Here is a 20,784-nt window from a genome sequence, read left to right on the forward strand (position 1 = left end):
CATAATGAAAATAATCATTGGCTGCAGCCCTACTGTATATTATTAGAAGTGTAACACTCACAGGGGCCATTTCTCTGCATTGAGTACTTTTACTTTTGATGCTTTAAGGACATTTAGATAATAATACTTTTGTAGCATTTTCAGTGCATGATGTTAACTTGTAATAGAGTATTTTTACAGTGTGGTATGAGTACCATTACTTTACAGAGAGGGAACGGTGAGCAGCAGAGAAACAGGAAGGCAGAGGCAAAGTAAGAGAAGTAAAGTGATAAGGAACAGATGCACATGTTAAATGCGCACAGACCACTGCAACTTTAGCAAGAAAACGTACCTAGTTGCATTTTATTATATTTCTTTAAAATAAATAAACAACATAACACAATGAAATAAGACTGATAACATCTCTGAAAGCTTGTGACAGAATAAACCTCAAAATAGTGCCTGCTTTTTTAGTAAACATAACTTGTACATAATGTACAAAAAATACTACTCAAAAATGTACAAATGCAGCAAACAAATATCAAGTATTGTGCAGTTTCCCCCCCCCACATCATACCAGCTGCTGACAGTCAGTCATTACAGGGATATAACTAGTGTTGAACGCCAGAAGCTACATTAAAATCTAACGCTCACCAGAATCCAGTGAGCGGTTAATGAGCAGCAAACATCTCAGTGGCATAACTCAGTTCATTTTGGTTCAGCGGTATGAGCCAGTCAGGGATCTCAGACGGCTCATACAGGTGGTGGAATACAAGTACTAAGTAAATACAATATAATGCACTACTGATTATAATGCACTGAGTCTGAAAAGCGCTTCTTGTTTGGAATAAATACTAGTACAATTTCCCCCTCCTGTAAAAACATTATTTCTCTTCCACCGTAACAGCAGCTTCCAAACAAAAAAAAAAACAAAAAAAACAAAAAAAAAAAACAGTTGTGTTGCTTTGCTCCATTGTTCTGTTGCATGACAGAAGTTTTAAAGCATAATCAAGAGAGTAAACATTCAGAGCTGGATGCACAAGTGGTGCATTCAGCTCTCCACTTCCCTAACACAAATACTCACACACTTCCCCAAACACACTTAATAGAAAACAAGACTGGACATTACCACTCACTTACATCCATTCCGTACTTACATAAAAAAGTTTGTTCAAAGCTCCCTCGTCACAAAAGCACTGACCAGTAGTAGTTACTGGTGAATAAACAGGGGCTCTGTATGTGGAGCCTGGATTAATCACAGCAGTAGGGTAATTGTTTTTGCCAAGCTGAAATAGCAAACTTTACAAGACATTATCAAGTGACTTTTCACCACTGCATGTCTGTAGTTGCACTTGGTATCAGTAGTATGCTTGCTACTGTAAGTAGATTCAGTAGCTTTCGACCCCAGGGTCCATTTCCTCTTCACTGCTACATAAGAATCCATCGTCCATAGTGCCTAATCAGTGTAGGATGTACCTACAAATTAAAACATAAATGTGTGACATGCAGAATAAAAAGCTAAAAAAAAAGAAAAAACAGAGTGCATTCACTTGGCAGGTGTTTCATATTCTTGCACTGCCACAGACTGACATCTCCATAACTGAGAACATCTAACCCTCCTCTATCTCTTGACGTGTCGGACACATGATCACATGTCAATCATCTCCACGATTATTGGGTCCTGCCCAACAGTCGTAGATCAGAACAGAAACTGTCCATTTGTCTTTCTCTCCTCCTCTTTCTCACTTCCTCCGTGCACTCCCCGGTCTCTTGACCTGCCAGAGGTGATTGTGGATGGTCAGGGCGTCCACGCTGACCGACACGCTCTTGGCGGGGATGACGGTGAACTGCTTGCGGTCCGAGCTGTATTTGTAGAGCTTGTCGATCATCTTTCGGCTGATGGTGCGTGGTCCAGTGCCTGTGAACTTGATGATCTCCTCAGTGTCAGGTGAGTAAGAATAAATGGCGCGGAACTGGCACCCGCCGTCACGGAAGAGGATGATCAGGTGGTTGGACTCGCACTTTTCGAGCTCCTGTGACAAAACACAGTTAACCAATAGTTATATACTGTAGGCTTAGTTTATACCCACCTCACAATGAATAATCACATCAACAATCACAAATAAACTTCAAGTGATGACACTGACCTCCAGAACAACATTTTTCTGGGGCTCATTAACCCTCCCAGCCAGGCAGCAGTGAGCGATGGCATTGATGATGATTGGCTTGTTGGACTTGGAGCTCGGCTCCTTGAAGAGTTTTGGACCTTTTACAAGCAAAAAGAAGAGAAATGTATAAAAGATATTGTTCCATGACATATCCCCTCATAAAACAACAAATTGATGCTTTTACATTTACATATTGGTATCGATCTTTTCATCTACCTCCCGGCAAAAAAGCAAATAACCGCATTTCCCAAAAGTGTTTCTCTAAAGGAAGTGACAAGATCAAATATATTTTTTCTCTTGGCTTGAAAATGTTCTGCACAAATGAATGCTGTGTGGTGGTAATCAATAATCCAAAACTTTCATCTTTTAAATTAATAGTCTTTTTCTGCATTTCTGCTCACCGTTATACTCTGTAGAGGTGATGGAGGAGGCTATGGAGCCGTTCTCCCAGTCCCTTTCCATGTTCCTGCTAGATGCCCTGCTCAGCATGGGGAACGACTCCATAGAGCACACAGATCCAGCCCTGGAAGACGAACGTATAGGTCAATCAAATGACTACATGGATATGCAAAATGGGTATCACCTCTGGACACAACATGGGAATCCTCACCTCTGTGACTCTGCCCCTCCAGAGATGACACTGTCTGCCTCAGTCGCCAAAGAGAGGGTTGATCCTCGATGACTGCAGCTCAGATCAGCTGAAAATAACGGAGACAGAAGAAATTAGTACCTGTTACTTTACAAATAAAACGACATTCTTGTTTGCCTAATTCCACCTCTGTTCCATTTCCATTAGACAAACAGTAACCCAAATTAACACTGTAATGTTACTCTAAATACTAACAGTTCAAAACCCTGCAATTCAAACAAGAGACAGAAATCTGCATAAAAGGCAAGATAACAAAATGACAAATGGGTCATAAGTTGGTTAGAATCAGCTACTGTAAAAAGACTGATCTTTCTAGTATGTGACCTGTAGCTGACTCCACTATTTTTAATGGGATGTGTATGTCTGATATCACATCATGCAGAGCAGGTTAGAAGGTTCACCTCCCCTGCAGCCTGCTGCTGAGCCCTGGGCTTTGATCAACATGGACACCTTCAGAGAATTACCTGTACAACACACATGTATACACTCAGAGCATGACAACGAACGTGCACAAGTGAACTTAACTAAAAATGTGCACGCTCACAGCCTATCAGATTATACAACAAACACACAAACTATTCTAAACAGACAGTGTGACAAGACAACATGGTGCAATGGACAAAAATGATGTGCAGTGCAAGTATCACAGCTGTTCTTACGTGTGGTGGATCCTTTGGAGAGGCTGTTGGACTCTTCACGGTGCAGTGATTTCGGCCTGTTCCTGCGGGATTTAGTCCTTGGACGAGGTTTGACCAGACCCTGCTCCTCCATCAGCGCTTGCTGCTTCCTCCGGAGGTATTCCTGCTTAATCAGTTCTCGCCGTGCTTTCTCCTCCTCCTTACGAACACGATCCTCCTCTGCCTTACGCCTTGAAGAAAAGGATGGAGAATTAACACTCTGTGACAAGAATGTACCCTTTCCCACACACACGCACCTTAGTCAGCTGCTTATCCCTGAGTGTCAGGGTGTGAAAAGAAAACGTACCTGGCCTCATCACGTTTGAGCTCACTGTCGGCTTCTTGTTGTAGTTTGCGTAGTCTCGCCTCTTCAGCTTTGCGCTGCTGTTTGAGGAGGAAAGCGGCACGACGTTTGGCCATTTCATCCTCTGCCTTCTCATCATCCTGGAAGATAAAAATGGGCGATAATTATTCAGCTAGTAACTATGCTTCTCAGTCAGTAGTCTTGATATGTCAAATCGTGAGTTACACATAGAAGCACTGTGAAAATGCAAACATCTGAATTTTACCTTAAAGAAGAAGCCCAACACATTCTTCTGCTCGCTGTCTGCTGTGCAGTCTGCAACATCTGCACTGCCATCCTCCAGTGGCTCCTTAAGCTCTGACAAGTCGACCTCAATCAGTTGGCCTTTGACCCTGGTACTCTCATCTCCTCCCAAAGCCTCTTTTCCTGAGTTGTCAGCTTTGTGCTCTTGTGGTTCCGCAGCCTGTGAGGGAGATACGGTTGTACTGGAGATGACTGACGGGTCCTGTGACTGGGGTTTGTCTGGGAGGCGCTCAGTTCCTTCTCCGGTGCCATCATGGACTCTGAAGGTGGTGTTTCTCTGAATGCTTCTCTCTAGCCTGGAGCTCTCTGCAATAGTCCCCATCTCCTGGTCTCCGTCGGTACTTTCTCTTGGAGTGGGCGTGCCCTCTGGAGACTGAGTATTAGACTTGATAGAGGAAACCTTGCTGTTGTCTTTGCTCTGTTTCCTGTCCGAGGCTTTGCTGCGTTGGCTGGAGCTCAGCTTGGGAGGACGGCGAGCAGGAAAAGAATTGCTGCCACTGATATCTACAAAGTGGACGGCAAAAGATTTGGACTCTGAGGTAGAGGATGCTGTTTGTGTCGTGATGGGAGTTGTGCTAGGAACTGACTCTACACATTTTGGAGGTGAGGCCACATTCTGCTTCATCAGCAGGTCTTGCTGAAAGGAGAGCTGCATCATCTGCTGCTGAATGGAATTAATAGCTTCATTGAGTAGATCTATGGAGCGGGAACACTCATTCAAGCCAGATTCAGCCCCATTATCTTGAGACAGAGTGTTCAATCTGTTGTCTCTGTTCATCTGTCCTGCCTCTGGTTGACTTGCCTTCGCCTGAACCTTCAGAGCATCAAGACAGGAATCATCCCTGCAGGACTGGATCTTCACTTTATTTCTTTCAGCAGCTGTTAGTTCTGAGGATTCCTGGGAGTGTTTTAGTGGTAGAGGAAGTGTGTCGCTCTTCCCTCCACCCTTCTTGACAATGTTCAAGAACGCAGCTTTCCCAAGCTTTAGCCTCTGCCGTGCTGATTGGTTCTCCATCTTCTTCTTTTGATACTCTATTGCGCGTCTTTGCTCTTCTAGCTGCATGTGAAGTTGCAGCAGCTCTGAAGGCACTACAGGGGGACTCCCCATCATATTACTCCCCAACACAGAACCAGGCTCCTTCCCTTGCCAACTGCAGTCACTCCTCAGCTGCCAGGGAGGGCAGGGGGTGATCTCCGAGCCATCTGGTGTGGTCTTCTGAGAGCTGCTGGTACTTGAAAATCCATCACGCAGGCCAAGTTTAAGGAGCTTTCTCTCTGCAAAGCTAGTCATCTTGACACTGGCACTGCCTGAAGCGCTGCAGCTGCTTGCCCAGGAAATGGTACTGAGGCAAGGACTTGAGCGTCCACTGCCATCTTCCTTATCGTCCCGCTCACTCACCTTCAAGTCTTCTCTCAGCTTGGCTGACTCGCCCTCTCCGAATTCACATACCTCCCCCTCTTCTAGGCATTTTCCCTTTCCTCTCCTTATCACTTCTCTAGTCAGCTCCATCTGATCGTCCTCCTCATCGTCATCCTCAAGGTCTGCAATGTCAGAGTCGGAGTCATGCCCTACCTCCAGCGTAGAGGAGAAAGGGCTGTGGCAGTCCGACTCTCCAGACAAGTGAAGGAAAAAGCCTTCGGACTGTTTCTTCCCAGATGGAGAGATGCCTACCGACCCCTCTGTGAGCGGCCTCAGAGAGCTAGGCACTGATTCTGCAACATGTATTGGTGTGAAGGTACTTCTATTTGACTCAGTTGCAGGGGCTTTCCTCTGTGGGGTGCTTGGGACATTGGTGGCTGCTTTCCTAGCAGCTACCGCTGCTCTACAGCGACTCTCACCACTTTCCTCCTGCTTGTTCAGGCTGATGCTCTTCTCTTTGGCTGGTTTAGGGATAGTAGGCATCAAAGGCTCCAGATAGTAGCCATCTGCCTGACTGTCCGGAGTAAAGGGACCCGTGTCAAGGCGAGGAGAGCAACGAGTATTAGAAACCCTTGAGGTGGTGGCTGCACTCTGGATTTCCAGCTCATCCTGTTCCATGTCACTCCCAAGTCGATGTCTAGAAAATGCATAAGGATGGATAACAGCGACCAGTTCCTCCTCTTCTATTTCCTCCTCTTCATCTTCTATGCGCATGTGACTAAGCAGGCTTTGACCACTGAGTCTGTGTTGCGACAGATGGGCGCCTGACCCCAGCATGTGTTTGGGGGTAATGATGTTGGAGGCCAAGCTGTCCTTGCTGATGGAGCGAGCAAGGCTGATACTGTCTGCATCGTCCTCCATGGGAAAATGAAGGGCATAGGGCGCTGGTTGGGATACAGGCCTGGACAGAGACAGAGGGAGGAATACAATTTAGTGTAATGAATCATGGAACAAGAAACTGTCCATAATATTCGTACCTGCTGCTACATCAAACTGAGAAACTGTAATCACACTGCTCACCTCGGCCTCCTCTCTGGCCAGGCCAGTACTGGGCCCTGGTGCTGCCCATCTGCACGTGTCAGAGAGTTGGATCTATTTCTCAGCTCTGTACAAAGAAAAATATGTTCCATATCAGAAAAGGACACCTCAAAAATGTAACATTACAAGTGACGGAAATGAGATATAAAAGCATTGTCCCGAAATTCTTTGCTTTAATAAACAACTTGTCAAATAAGGAAAGATACAAGAACACACCTTAGGTGCGTTTAGATCACCTTAAAAGAATAATCAAAAATGTTTTTCCTGCTCTCTATCTTCCTTCTCCTTTTTCTCTGTTTGAATAATGTTTTTGTGGCTTTAGGGATCAAACGCTACACCAGAGCCTGAGTAAATATTTTTTTCATATTACCTGAAGTGCTCTCCTCAAACACCTTCTGTTGTCTCTGCCTCAGGGGCAGTAAAGACTGAGAAGGGCTTACTGAGCTTTGTTTAGCGCTGGAAGAGAAAGACAGAGAGGTTTGAGTTAAAAGTTAAAACTAGTTTGAAAAAAAATATTACTCAGTAGCGCGTATCCAAAATAACACAAATTAAGTAATGACGTGCGATTTCACAATTAAAACATTTGGGATGATGTTACCATATGTAAAGTGCAGAGGCATTCATAGTATTACACTTAGTGTTGTAGTAATGTACTGTGGGAATGGCCAAAAAAATATCACAGCATATGGTTAGAAAATTACCAGGATTTCTTCAGATGTAAATGTAGATTACACATACTGTAGAGGTTGTTATGTGTCAATTTTACCATATTAACTAGTGTATGAATAGTAGGAGTGCATCATATTATTCCCTTGAGCTAAAAATGTACTAATGGACAAATGCGTATAGGAAGAAAAGTGTTATGTTTAGGCATGAGGTCTTTCTCAGAACTCTAATGTCAAAAACAACTACAGTACATTAAACCTGTAGGTTGAAAGTAAAACTGTCTCTGTGTTATGGGAACACAGTTACCGTATAATACCTGAGGTCAGGGCTCGGGGGTGTGGTCAATACATCAGCAGAGTTCGATGATGTCAGGAAACTACGTTTTGTGACGTTGGAGATGGGTACATGGGATCGAGAACCTTTAGGCTGCAGCAGCAATCTCACTGCAAACATTGTTGAAGGGAAATCAAACCATTACAAGAGACTCCATTGTTTAAAAGAGCTACAAACTGTTCATTAAATGACCAAAAAAAGTCGCATGTGTTATACCATCTCTGATTTCCTGAAGGTCCCTGGGCTGTACGAAGTCTGGCTTCACACTCTCAAACCACCAGAAAAGCTCAGCAATGAAGACCATCAAGTTATTCTGCAAGACAGAGTAATCAAGATTAAGGTCAGTAGGACAATATGATACACAATCTGATAATGTCAAGTATTTTCTGGCTGTAAAGTGTTTTTGGACGCACCTTCAGCACGGGTGGAGAATACAGCATGTCCTCAGCCTTCAGGTAGAAGCATTTGTTCAGGTACTCATTAGAAAACTCCTTCAGTAGCTGGATGTTGTATACACTGTCTGCTATGGAGGGAACCTCCTTCAGACAGATATCTGCACAGAACAGGACAGCAATGGTCAACTCTATCAGGTTAATACTGTAATAGTTCAGTGGTTGATAAGGTCCTCCTGCTCACAGTCTTTAAGCTAAGCTCAGCTAACAGTTTTTTCGTGTTTTCGTTTCGGTTCGTGCTTCATATTTAGTGTCCAGACAAAAGTCTAGACATGAGAGTGGTATCAATCTTCTCATGGCAATGCAGCTATTTTTCTTCATTGGATTTTTAGTGGTCCAGTGTTACCGTACCTTCCAGTCTAACGAGTTCTGGGCAATAGAAGTGGATCACAGCCAGCAGAGCCGTGCCATCACACACGTCCTTCAACAAGTCGTCCAACAGGGGGAAGTGCTGAAATGTCCGACCTGACAGGTGATCTCTGCGGTAACGCACCTACACAGAAAGAGATGGCACAAGTTTACATAAAGTATACAACTTTATCTGATCAGAACACTTAGCCACACTCTCACTTGTCACACACAAACACACAATTTCTCATATTAGTTTTTGATAGAAAATCACTTTTCATATAACTTATTATTCTCCTGGTCTCTTTAACACATATACTGTGTTGTGTATTTATCTGTATCAGAAAAGGTCAGATGCTTTGCAAAGTCTGATGTCGCGTGGAACCTTTCATGTGGTACATTAATGATGTGTCTGTCTTCACTCAACTTTTAACCATGATAATCACTTTCGTGTATGACAATTTAACTAGTAGTTGGTGCATGTGATGAATGTTTAAAAAAGGGAAAAACAGTGAAGATCAGAATGAAATGAAGAAAAGAGTCAATGGTGAGTACATTACCACACGAGAGAACTCCACAGGCTCCAATAAGCAATGGGCCAGAGCATGCAATATATCAGGCTGGTGAGGAAGGAAAGAAATGATTGGGAGGACGTTAATGAAATGAGGCAAGCCATGAGTGGATGAGAGGAATTGAGCCATTTGAGCCTGGTAGTTCACTTAAGCTTTGCTGGATGAAGGAATTATTAAAGGTTTCATGCAAAGTGAAAGCAAATGTGCAGAGAAAAAAAAAGTGTTATGAGCTTGCTGTTACCTCATTTGCCTTCAAGGGGCACTGTGTCATCTTTATTGTATAAATCACTGTATTCTCTGTAGAATTGGATTTATTTCATGTCTGGCCTTTTGCTGTCTATATAATTAGTTATTATCGTGGATTTGGCTCGTCTTTGTGCTAGCTGATCTGACACTGACACACAGCCACACACACACACACACACACACACACACACCTCAAACAGATACGGATACACTCACACAGGAGATTGCTAGAGGTTGCACTTACAGGTACAAGCTTCCAGTACCATTTGGAGGGGGACTAGTATCCAAGAGTCAGGAAGTGATGGGATTTGGGGGGAGACACAAACAGGAAGAGCAGCAGACAAGTCGTGGGTCAGATACACTGACAAGAAATCAGATTATCCCATGTTACCATGGAGACAGATCTGATCTTAAAGACAACTGGAAAGGGTTAGGCAGAGAGAGTCAAGAAAATCTAGTTTTACAGAGACCAGGCAAATGAGGAAAAAACTAGAGGTGTTTGTGTGTATTGTAATTAAAGTTTTAAGGAGTGCGATTTCACTCTGCATTGACAAATTATTTCAGACTAATTCAGCTCCAATACCCTCTGACAGACACTGTGCTCACACTTGTCTTTTAACAATATGGCTTTTCTGACTGGTTGATAGGAACGAAGCCAAGACAGCATAGTGCAGAGGTTTTCAAAATGTGAGGAATCTAAACACAGAGGCGTAATACACATATTTTTAGATTCAGCGTGACTTACATTTTCCAAAGATATCATTCTATCCAATCATTGCATAGAAAAGTCCACAAATCCACTTAAAAATCATAATGTCCACCTTATAACTCCAGAACTTGCCTAAGACTCATCACCTTTTTAAGTTTCCTTCAATATCAAAATAACACAGTGATAGCTGTCTGTATATCCATGGCTACATTGCCAACAGGAACTGCTAATCACTAACTGGGCTTATTTTTAATGGTGCCAATTTACCAAAATATATACAAATATAGGTAAAAAACACAGGGCTTAAGTTGTAGCTCATAGCTAACTAACTGACTCCATGGCAACATAATACTTCCTGTTTACATCTCGCAAAGCCCTACATTTAAGGCAGCTGTAGTTCCAAAACTTAGAGTATGATCATCCCCTAAATTAGAGTAAGACAAAGATTAAAATCCATTCATTTGATGTGAATGGGGGGCCCACAGTGGCAGACTTTGAAAACCTGTGACGTAGGGCGTCCACACAAAAATGTGTTTGAATCTGTGATTGGAAGTCGATGTGAGGAGCTCATCAGATCATAACGCAAGCAAGATCTGATGACAAAACCTACACACCTGACAGCCAGTGTGCCCAGTGAGTACAAGATGCTCGTGTATAAAATCACAGCCAGAAGGACAATAGACAAAGACGACAACATTACTAAAGAAAGACACTATTCAACAAAGAGAAAGCTTTTTTTCTAAAACGGAGAGAGAAACAGACAAAGTGACCAACAAAGAGCATGTGAGACAAGGGAATAAAACAAAGAGACACACAGGGTGTTACCTTCTGGTGACTGGATGGCTCCAGCAGATGTTGCTTCATTTTCAGTTCTTTTTCTGTGATCTCCCTCATCTTTATGTTCACCTGAGGTGGCAAAGATACTGTAAGTTGAGAAGAAGAAGACAGATTGAACAAATCCAAACATTAACACCATGTAAGGTTCTTACCTTGTTGATCCAAAAGACCATTGCGTCCTCCAGGTCAAAAGGCAGCTCCTTGGAGGCACTGAAGTTCGAAAAGCGCTTGACACTGGACACAACCTTCTCTATGCTGATCATCTCCACTATGTAGGCCATCATCAGCGCATCAATGAGGTGGATGTGGGCGCTCTGGAGGAACACAGATTTTGAGGTTAGGGTTAACAACAGAAACATCATGATAACCTACACGTCCATTAAGAAGTATCTCTAATATGTACTTTGTAAATCTTTCCTAGAATCATGGGTCTGTTTATAATATACAGTAGATTTTATAGCATAAAAGGATTGTACTGCATCATCAATGTAGTACATACACTGAGTTGCCATAGAAACAGGGCAGAACTTTTAGACTGAAACATGCAGCGGTCTAATAGCAAAATCCCTCCCAGCCTACACATGAGACAATTGCTGTGTCATTATCTTATGAAACATATACTGTTTTTTAATTGCTTTAAAAAGGCCAGGGATAAACTGGAGCTGTAAAAAATGAAAGTGTGTGTTTTGCCATATGTCTGGCACATGCATTTTCTTTTACTGTAAGAGGTATAAAAAAATTACATTCATATATGGATACAGCATAAACTGCTGCCAGCTTGTTGCCTTTTATGTTTTCACACCTGTGGGACAGATGACTAATAGCTTCTGAGAGTGGGTTCAAATGCTGCGGCTTTTGTTCATTTTGCTTCATGAATATTTTAGTTACATACACTAAAACCTGCAAAACAGTCACATCCACTGGTGCATTATTTATTCCAATACTCTCGGTTCACATTTGGCTCTGGAAAGCAAAGTCACATTAGCTTGTAAACAGATGGTAAGCGTGGGTTGCCAGTTCACTAGGTCATACTACTGCAGAGAATGCACCCTAATTTGCCTTAATAATTCTTAAAGCTGTAATAATAGATTTTTTTTTTTGGCCACTTGGAGGCAGCAGAATAAGTGTGAACACAACACTGACATAGTACCACCTTAAACAGCAACATCAGCATTTATTTGGAGTATTGTGTCTAATGACCTGATGGATTTAAGTTCAATATTTGCTCTCCGTTTAGCTCCTTTTCACCAATAACAACTGCCTCCTACATCTGGAACTGGGTTTGATGAGAGCAGTGACAGTTAGTCAAAGTTGCAGCCGGAAAACCAAAACAATCGAATGAAACACACTACAAAGCTCTTTTATATCTGTGATAAAGATTTGTGGGGTTCCTCCCCTCTTAAGAAGAAACACCTCTCACTTTACACAGTCACCTGCCACCCTATGTCACCCCAGGGTGGCAGCTGCCACTCCTAAAAAATACCTTGTGATTGTGATTGAATACCTTAATGATGGCTACCTTAGATAAAGATGAGGCAGAAGATTCTTCAACAGAGCACTATCTGCTGTGTTTAGCACCTCACTTCATCATGTGATTACACTGTGAGAGCTGAATGGAAAGAACTATTATTTCTGCAAATGCATGACAATACAAATGAGACTTGCTTGTTGTTTAGCACAATTATTGCAGCAGTCTTTGCATAGATTTTGTGGCCCCTACTGGTCTAATAGTGCAAAGTACAGTATTTTGTGGTACATACTTCTGCCAACAATTAAGGTCTCTGTGCCACCCTCTTGCCACCCCATGAATTTTTCTCTAGATCCATTCCTGCTGGGTGGGGAATGTGAAAGCGAATGTGAAAGGGAATGTGAAAATGAGAGCCTTGCTCTCAGTGAAACGTCCCTGGATAAATTAAGGTTAGAAAAGGAAATGTAGATGCAAAATGATCAAACCTACAGTATCATCTACTGTAAACACTGGCCAACAGAATACAGATTCTGTTCCCTAAGTTACTGTGTAATCCACTAACTAATTTGCTAACATACTTGTTTGTACTTAACTTATGTTAATGTTGGTATATCACTAGACAAAATGTTAAGATACCCACCATCTTTATGGGAGCTGAGCTAAGGTCCAGATCAGAAACAGGCGTGTTGTCATTCTCCAGGACATAGATGCCTTTCCTGGACAGGGCCTGGATGACAGACTGGTGGCTCTGGAGCGAGGCAGCCTGCTCAGCGTGCAGGATGAGCCCACACACCCGGCAGTAGAGCTCTCCAGACAGCAGCGGGCGGATGATGAGGGGCTTGATGTGTTCCTGCTCATACTGGTCAGTGTAGAAGGGGTCTCGCAGGTCTGCAGGGATGTTGTCTAGAAAGAGGGAGGATGACAACACATTGATAAGACATTTTGGGTTATCCAGTGAGTTTTTCTTTAACTATTACAGTTGTATTAATCCATAAAATCACACCACGCATCCACACACTTAAACTATTTTTGCACAGACGTGTCCACCACTGCTTTACCATGTTATGTAACAGAGAAGCTCTCAGGACACAGACTTCAAGGTATTAAGACTGTCTCAGAGGAAACCAGTGCAAGAGGAGAGCGCTGAAACAAAGCCAATGGTTAAACAGCATGCCAGGTAGCAACCCTGTAGGCTGATAGGTGGACCAGAGACTTAAAGCCAATGAGCTAACAGGACTTAGTGGTGATACTTAAGCTGATGGTGTTGTCCCAGCCAGCCAGGTGTTGTCCTGCTCATGGACACAGACACGCGACAGCTATTTTTATATGAGTTGGACATGTTAATCCAGAGTTAAGGCCTCAGGCACTCACGAAATTTAGCTTCCAGTGCTTTCTGGATAGACTTGGTTGGGAGGAGATAGAGAAACAGTTGAATGATAGAGTTAGCAAGTGGTCTGGTTATTCATATGTTGAGGAATAAAAGAAAAAAACAGGTGAGAATTTGGAATTAAAGGGATTGTCTCTTAATGAATAATATTACCTAACTGAATTGTTTGATGGAAAATAGCTCTGATTTGTCTTATTTTACAACTTTGGTCTTAGTTTAGTACCTCTGTCTATCACACCAATTAGTTCTGATAACATTTTACTTTCCAAACAAATTGTATTGCTACAGGAGGATATCATCTCAGACAAAATGCCTTAAAGGAGTAGTTTGACACTTTGGGACATACACTTATTCACTTTCTGCTGAGAGTTAGATGAGAAGATCGTTACCACTCTCATATCAGTCCATTAAATATTAAATTGGACCCAGGAGACAGTTAGCTTAGCTTAGCTTAGCACAAAGACTGAAAACAAGAGGGAGACAGCTAAGCTGGCTCTGTCCAGAGGTAACCAAATTCAGCTACCTGCACCTCTAAAATTCAATAATCAACCTGCTGTACATGTTGTCTATTAAATCTAGAGTAACAAGAAAGATTGTGGTTTTGTGCAGTGAATTCCTGGGGTCCCTGCTGGCTTCCTGGCAACCTCCTGGTGATGATGAGACTCAGGACAAAGATGCAGACATGCCAACAAGATTTAACATGAGTCAGGCTAACTGTTTCCCCCTGTTTCAAGTCTTTATGCTAAGCTAAGGTAAGTGCTCTCTGGCTCTAGCTCCATAGTTAATGCACAGATACAAAAGCGGTATTGATCTTCTCATCTAATTCTCAGCATACAGTGAATAAGCATATTTCCCAAAATGTCAAACTATTCCTTTGACGATAGAGCAAGCTTCACAGGCAGACAGATCATTGTAAACATCCATTAGACTGTGCTAAGCTGCTTTCTGGTGAACCATAAAAACTATAGTTGTGCACACACACAGTTTTACAATGCAATGAAAGATCATAATGGTTATTTCACCTTTGGTTTCACCATCAAAAACGTGGTTTATGGAAGTGATTAGTCCCAGTCTGATCATTTGTCACTGTGTCTGATAAATTTTCCAGATGTCAGCAATGACAATGATGAATAAAAATATATTTTAAATGATAGTAAAAGAGACCAAAACTAGGAGAATAAAAAAGCATAAACAATGATACTTCACTACATCAATATTTAACCACCTCGAAAGCATTAAAACGACAGGAGTTAACCATAACATCTTTCCTCATTTTGACACATCACATTAAAAGCAGTGCTGACTGAGATAAACAGATAAAATAAGACATCCGCAAGTCGAGAACACACACACAACCACTCTCTCTCACATAGACACACACACAAACACACTTACACAGCAGGTTCAGATTAGGACTACAGCACACTGTGAAAACCTCAACTGTGTCTTTCAAAACAAACTGCTTGCTCGGAGTCGGCACTGTCTCTCCACAGTATCTATCTCGCTGTCTGTTGCTGCGTAGTGCCGCCATATGTGCATAAGAATCCCCCATGATGAGAGAAAATATTTATTATGCACCCCCCACTTCTTTCTCTCAACAAAAGCAAATCTTGTGAGTCCTCCTCCAGCCTCTTTCCAACACACCTCGCTGATACCCCGCTACTTCATTGGTCTCAGCTGTCCTAGAATGCCCTCTCATCATCCCCGGTTGCCCTGGAGATGGTGATGGGGTATGCCAGCATGGCCGGAGGTGGGGGCTGGGTTGCTGTCCCATCTCATCACAGAGGCCTGCTCATTGGATCGTTTTATGGTCCCTGACATCAGGAGGTGTGTGTGAGTGTGAGTGTGTGTGTGGTGTGGAGAACTGGAGGGGGGAGACAGGAGCTCCTCTCTAATCCTAGTTGGTAATACTCCTTGGATATTAATTATCCACCTGATCCAAGTGTTAAAGCCCACCCTGGTGTGCATGTGGGAAATCAAGAGGAGGGGGGATGCAGGGAAAGTCTTTGTTCCTATTCTATGAGACACAAGGTCAGATTGATCAGCAGAGATCTTGATGACAGTGAGGGGGGCTGTCAGACTCTGGGCTCTGCAGGGGAAAGACACAACCATTCTTTCCAGTAAGACGGCTTAATGGAGAATCCTCCCAAAGACGGTATGTTGGGAAAACACAGCCTTTAAGCCGATGCACCCTGAGGAGTCACTTGGAAGTCTGACCCTGCAGAAAAAATTAAAAAGCTGGTGTATGGAATCAATTTGTCAAGTTCTTCAGTTTAATAGAGTTTGATGTGCGGCCCTTTAGTTATATCTTGTACAATTTATATCCATTGATTTAATGGGACTGGCGACTCATTGTATGACAAGATATAATTACAAATGTGAGTCAACACTATTTTGAGGACATCGGCAGTTCTGCAAAATTATTATTGCAATTATTGTTTACACCCCACAATAGAATTAGAGCTAATACAAGCTAATTGCAAATACTGTATATCTGTATTGGTGTATACTGTATGTTTGCAGATAAGTATCAAGAAAGTGCAGTACAGAATTTCTAAAGATATGTTTGAGATAGTTTAGAAGCAGTGTCCATTACAGTTTGTCCACCTGAGAACACTGACTATCAATTATAAAAATGTCCTGCTCAGTACATATCTTGGTCCCAAATTATTCAATAATCAAGTTTGAGGGGTTCTTATTCAAAGTGTTTGTATATATTATGTGTTTATGTTTTAAAAAATAACCGTTGACCAACATATCAATCTCAAATCTACTAGATCTACACACGTCCAAAATCTGCTCCTCGTCACATGTCCATTTTATGCCCTAATAGTATTAATTAGGTACGATACTAAACAATAATTTCAAAACACTGCAGTAAAGGTGTGCAAAAGAAGAAACAGTCATGGCAATGCAGCTCAACATTATTTTTGCATTAGCATGTCTTTGTAATATTTTTATGAATTAAATTTGTTTATTGAAAATGTTTGAAATACAAACAAAAAAATAAGAGAAAGAATTCATGCCTCGGTTCAGAATTTTGTAGAATTAATAGCAAGATAAAACCCATGCTCTTATTTTCCAGTAAAAACATTTAGAAAACATTTCGACACTTCCCCAAAGGCCATTAGTAAAACTGTCATGAGTCTAAACAAACAGGCTGTGTTGAACAAAGACTCAAGCCTTCAGGTTCAATCCCATTAAACACTTAACCATGTGACTGGCTGTGCTGACTTTCACACCAGCACACACAGACAACACAGTCCTCCCAGCACTGCTGTGTTGCTTTGTCTGCACTCTAATCTAATAAGAATGTTTTGGTTCTTCTCATCGCCACACTGACAATAAATAACCTGGGATTGCATCACAGACAACAAACACAAAACGGATACTTTGTACTTCAACACGAGACACTGTTTCTAAATGTGTAAAACTATCATATATTCATAAGTTACAGACAGTTCACTGTCCTACAGTATCACAGCCTGTTAATCAAATATTTAGTTCCTGCCCCAGACCTAAATTCCATGTCTGCTTTCAAAACCTGAAAACAAACAACTGAGATGCATCTCAAAGTTACCAGGCCTGACTATGATGCACCAGTCCGATACATCAGATCGGTGTGGGCGTTGCCTAATTAAGTAGAACAAGTATCGGCCAGAAAAAGAAAATGCAGTTTCTTTGTCCCTATAATTGTAAAATTTATTGTTTCCGCTGTCAGTTACATTCATTCAATCATGGTCAGGTCAAAGTTATTTTGAAACTCATGGCCTAACATAAAAATGATTCCAATAAGTTCTTTGCAGTGAAGTATGCAGGTTGTAAATGTCGGAAAAAGACATTTAAAACCAGCAGATAATGTGAGTTTAGGAATAGAAATTGGTCTCGGGAGAGAAAAACTGGATCTACCGCTGAAACGATTAGCTGTTTTACCAGGCAACAGAGAATGAGTCAGCAGCTATTGAATATTGTTTGGTTTTGCACCATATAAGCAATTTGAGAATGTCACCGTAGACAGTGGGAAGGTGTGGTGGACATTTTTCACTATTTTGTGACAGTTAATCACGAAAAATAATTGACAGATTAACCAATAATTATTAGGTTAGGTGCATCCCTAGCATCCCCCTTGCAATGAGGAGGAAAAAAAACTTTGTTCAACAGAGGGTCAATCAGCAACTTTATTGATAATCAATTAATTGCTTGAGTCATTTTTCAAGCAAGAATTTCCTGGTTACAGCTTCTTCATTTTCAAGATTTTCTGCCCAAATCTCTTTGGGTTTTGGCCTGTTGTTTGTACAAAGCAGAGTGTGTCTTCTTTAGCTTTGAGAAATTGTGATGGACATTTTGCACTACTGTCTTACATTTCATAGACCAATCAACAAAGTAACTGGCAGATTAACTGATACTGAAAATAACTGCTAGTAGCAGTAGCAGCAGCCCTACACAACATTAAGCTCAGCAGGCAAAAAGCCTGACTCTCATCAGTGGCAGCACCAAAGGAAATGAGGGTGAATGCTAGACTGAACAAATGGGAGGAGTGTGAAACAGGAAGGACTGAATGGCTGTTATTTTTTTTTCGGTGTGCAGAAGGACTATAGAAGCTTAATAAAACTCTAGTGCTTGAAGTTGCATCTGCTTTAATTTGTAAAACTAACTTAAAGTTGAAACGTACCAACTTCCATGTACTGTATCGTCTCTGCCGTATGAACTTGTGAAAGTTGTAATAAATATCAAATTATATTACACTGGCACCGTCCAGTCTGGGTAAAAAACAAGACGTTAAGACAGTTTGGTGTCTTGTTGAAAGAGCTCCTTAGTGTCCCTGGCACAATGACGTCAGGAGGAGCCAATCAGATTAAGGGAAGCAGGAAGCTTGATGGAGGAGAGGGTATTGGTTTGGTGTTTATTATGGGCATCTGATCTGTGCCCTGGAACAACACAGTGTTAGGTAACAGAGGTAAAGCTTTTACCAGCGAGACAGAGCTTATGATATTTACATCACTGGTGCCAAGCATAAAAATGCTCAATTTGTTGAGGGAATAATGTGATATCATTCATGACGATATGGTGCAATACTGGTTGTGGAAGGCAGATTTTTTGTAACATTTTGTGTCTTATATCTATTTCATATTCTTCGTGTTCATTTTCATCTCTCAGCTCAGCTGCTACTTATCTCACTACACATTACAAGCTTTGAATTTTAGGGGTTTGTTCTTGTCTCCAATTGAATTCACTGAGTCATCGCTAGCAACACAGGAGATAGCACTGCAGGGAAGGAAACACTTAAACTAGCCTACAGTATGTCTGGCTCATAAACCGGATATGAGGGCAGAGATTTTTTTTTCTTTACTGGATGACTGTCTCTCTGTGTCTCCTTCCAAATGCCTCATTGTCATACTGATAATAAAATCACAGAGACTTGTGCACGAACAGCACAGCTGACCCCCTGCTCACACCCCCGAGAGAGAGCAGCCAGTGAGTGACACAAAAACCCACATTCAAGGGGTAATTTCCAGACATTTACTTACAGCCTGGCGATGTAGAGCAATCATTTTTAATGTTTTAGTGGACCTCATCAGAGCTGGCAAGGCTAGTGACCTGTGTATAAAAGACTGATCAAGAGATGTCGTCCTACGTCTTCACTCGCAATCACTGGCTGCTGCTACAGGAACTTTGTTTACATTTTTGCCAGTGGGCCAAGGGTGATACTCAAAAACTGTGAGACAACCTATAAATCACTGTAAACAAGAAGGTTGTCAACACATTAAGTGAGACCTGAAGGTGTATATACAGTCTATACTCGCTGTTATTGGATCAAATCTGATATAAACCATATAATGACAACACTTTCAATACGCCTTTATGCATAGTTGTATTTAATGTATTTGACTGCATTATCTATTGTGATTAATTGTGATAGCAGGGTTTCCTGTAGAGGTGGGTCAAGACCAATACAATCTTATAAAATAAAACGTTAACTTTTATGAGCAAAGAGCAGATGCACAATTTCACAGAGCAAATGACATATATTTGTATAAGGCCTATCACTACACCAACTACTTTCTCATTCATTGGTCTTTAAAAGATCAGAAAGCAGCAAATAAAATGCCCATCACAATTTCCTGAAGCCCAAGGTGACATTCAAAACTCAAAAATATCCGGCTTACTGTCACGTACAACAAAGAACATACCACAAACTGTATTTTAGTTAAAAAGTGGCTTATCATAAATTGTTTATCTGTCGACTGCCTAATAATTAATCTACAAATAGTTTCAGCTGCAAGTATAATAACAATGACTTCGGTTTGTTTCATGTTGTACAGTGATTTCTGTTACCCATACTTAGTTTCTGCATTTCCACTGTAAACTAAACATAAACATACAAACACACATAAACATATAGTGATGATGGACACCCCCCCACCCACCCACCCCACCCACACACACACACACCACAACACACAACACACACACACACACACAACACACGCACACAGTCACAACACCACACAACACACGCACACACACACACACACACACACACACACAGTTCTAGTCAGTGCATTTTACTCCGTTATGTGTCCATATTTTTAATTGATACCAAACTATGTTATAGACTTCTACTATATCAGAAAATAATACAGGTGCTGCAATAAACTAGACAAGGTAAACTAAAACTAATCATTAGTTGGAAATAATCATTAGTTGCAGCCCTAATTTTGTCTCTAGCTCAACATATTAGCTTTATAAGGGTGTGTTGTTTTTGTTGTATGCCAGAAAAAAAAGATAATAATGAAAATGATTCTAAATTCACTCTTAATTAATAGGATTTGTATCTATCTATGCAGCAGCTACAGTTTTAGCTGCTGCATAGTTCAATTCATGCACAACGGACAGTTGCTCCAATAAATAATAAAACAAATACAGTAACCACCATGAGAAAGGCACATCATTCAACGTCTCAGTTGTGCAAGGAGAACAAGGAGAGAGCCTTACCTATACCATAGGCTTTGGCAAATAACCAGCGGAGATTTGCGTCTATTTTGGCTCTTGCAGAGTCGTAGAGCTCCAGCGGTACAACCTGAGCCTCCATACCTCCTCTTCCTCTTCCTCCTCCTGTATCATCATCATCATCATCATCTGCTGTTGCTGCTGCTGCTCTCCTCCAGGTGCTGTCCCTGCCAGCACTCACCTCCACATCCATCCTGCACGGAGAGACACAGAAACA

At 41.7% G+C, this 20,784-nt stretch overlaps 1 protein-coding gene across 1 annotated transcript; it reads right to left on the reverse strand.

The window, feature by feature from the left end:
* Positions 1-1,577: 1,577 nt before the first annotated feature.
* LOC111236183 (calmodulin-regulated spectrin-associated protein 1-B-like) lies at positions 1,578-20,649 on the reverse strand. The gene is made up of 18 exons (XM_022764840.1): positions 20,553-20,649; positions 12,810-13,072; positions 10,854-11,015; positions 10,690-10,770; positions 8,898-8,957; positions 8,341-8,482; positions 7,951-8,090; positions 7,754-7,850; positions 7,521-7,647; positions 6,909-6,994; positions 6,521-6,605; positions 4,043-6,401; positions 3,781-3,917; positions 3,456-3,664; positions 2,767-2,845; positions 2,549-2,670; positions 2,127-2,245; positions 1,578-2,012 (listed from the first exon to the last, which is right to left on the reverse strand). The coding sequence occupies exons 1-18, from the start codon at positions 20,647-20,649 to the stop codon at positions 1,722-1,724; spliced, it is 4,656 nt and encodes a 1,551-aa protein (XP_022620561.1). The 3' UTR covers positions 1,578-1,721.
* Positions 20,650-20,784: the final 135 nt, after the last annotated feature.

This window comes from Seriola dumerili, unplaced genomic scaffold, assembly GCF_002260705.1.
Source record: "Seriola dumerili isolate Sdu_G_001 unplaced genomic scaffold, Sdu_1.0 BDQW01000590.1, whole genome shotgun sequence".
In the NCBI taxonomy this organism is placed as follows: Eukaryota; Metazoa; Chordata; class Actinopteri; order Carangiformes; family Carangidae; genus Seriola; species Seriola dumerili.

What these genes read in the sequence shown, in the direction of transcription:
- LOC111236183 (XM_022764840.1), bottom strand. Translation starts at nt 20,649, where the DNA reads ATGGAGGCTCAGGTTGTACCGCTGGAGCTCTACGACTCTGCAAGAGCC. An exon ending in CTGTGGAGTTCTCTCGTGTG is followed by an intron (nt 8,483 to 8,897) that starts GTAATGTACTCA and finishes CTTTCTGTGTAG; the next exon opens with GTGCGTTACCGCAGAGATCA. An exon ending in TGTTGGGCTTCTTCTTTAAG is followed by an intron (nt 3,918 to 4,042) that starts GTAAAATTCAGA and finishes TTTATCTTCCAG; the next exon opens with GATGATGAGAAGGCAGAGGA.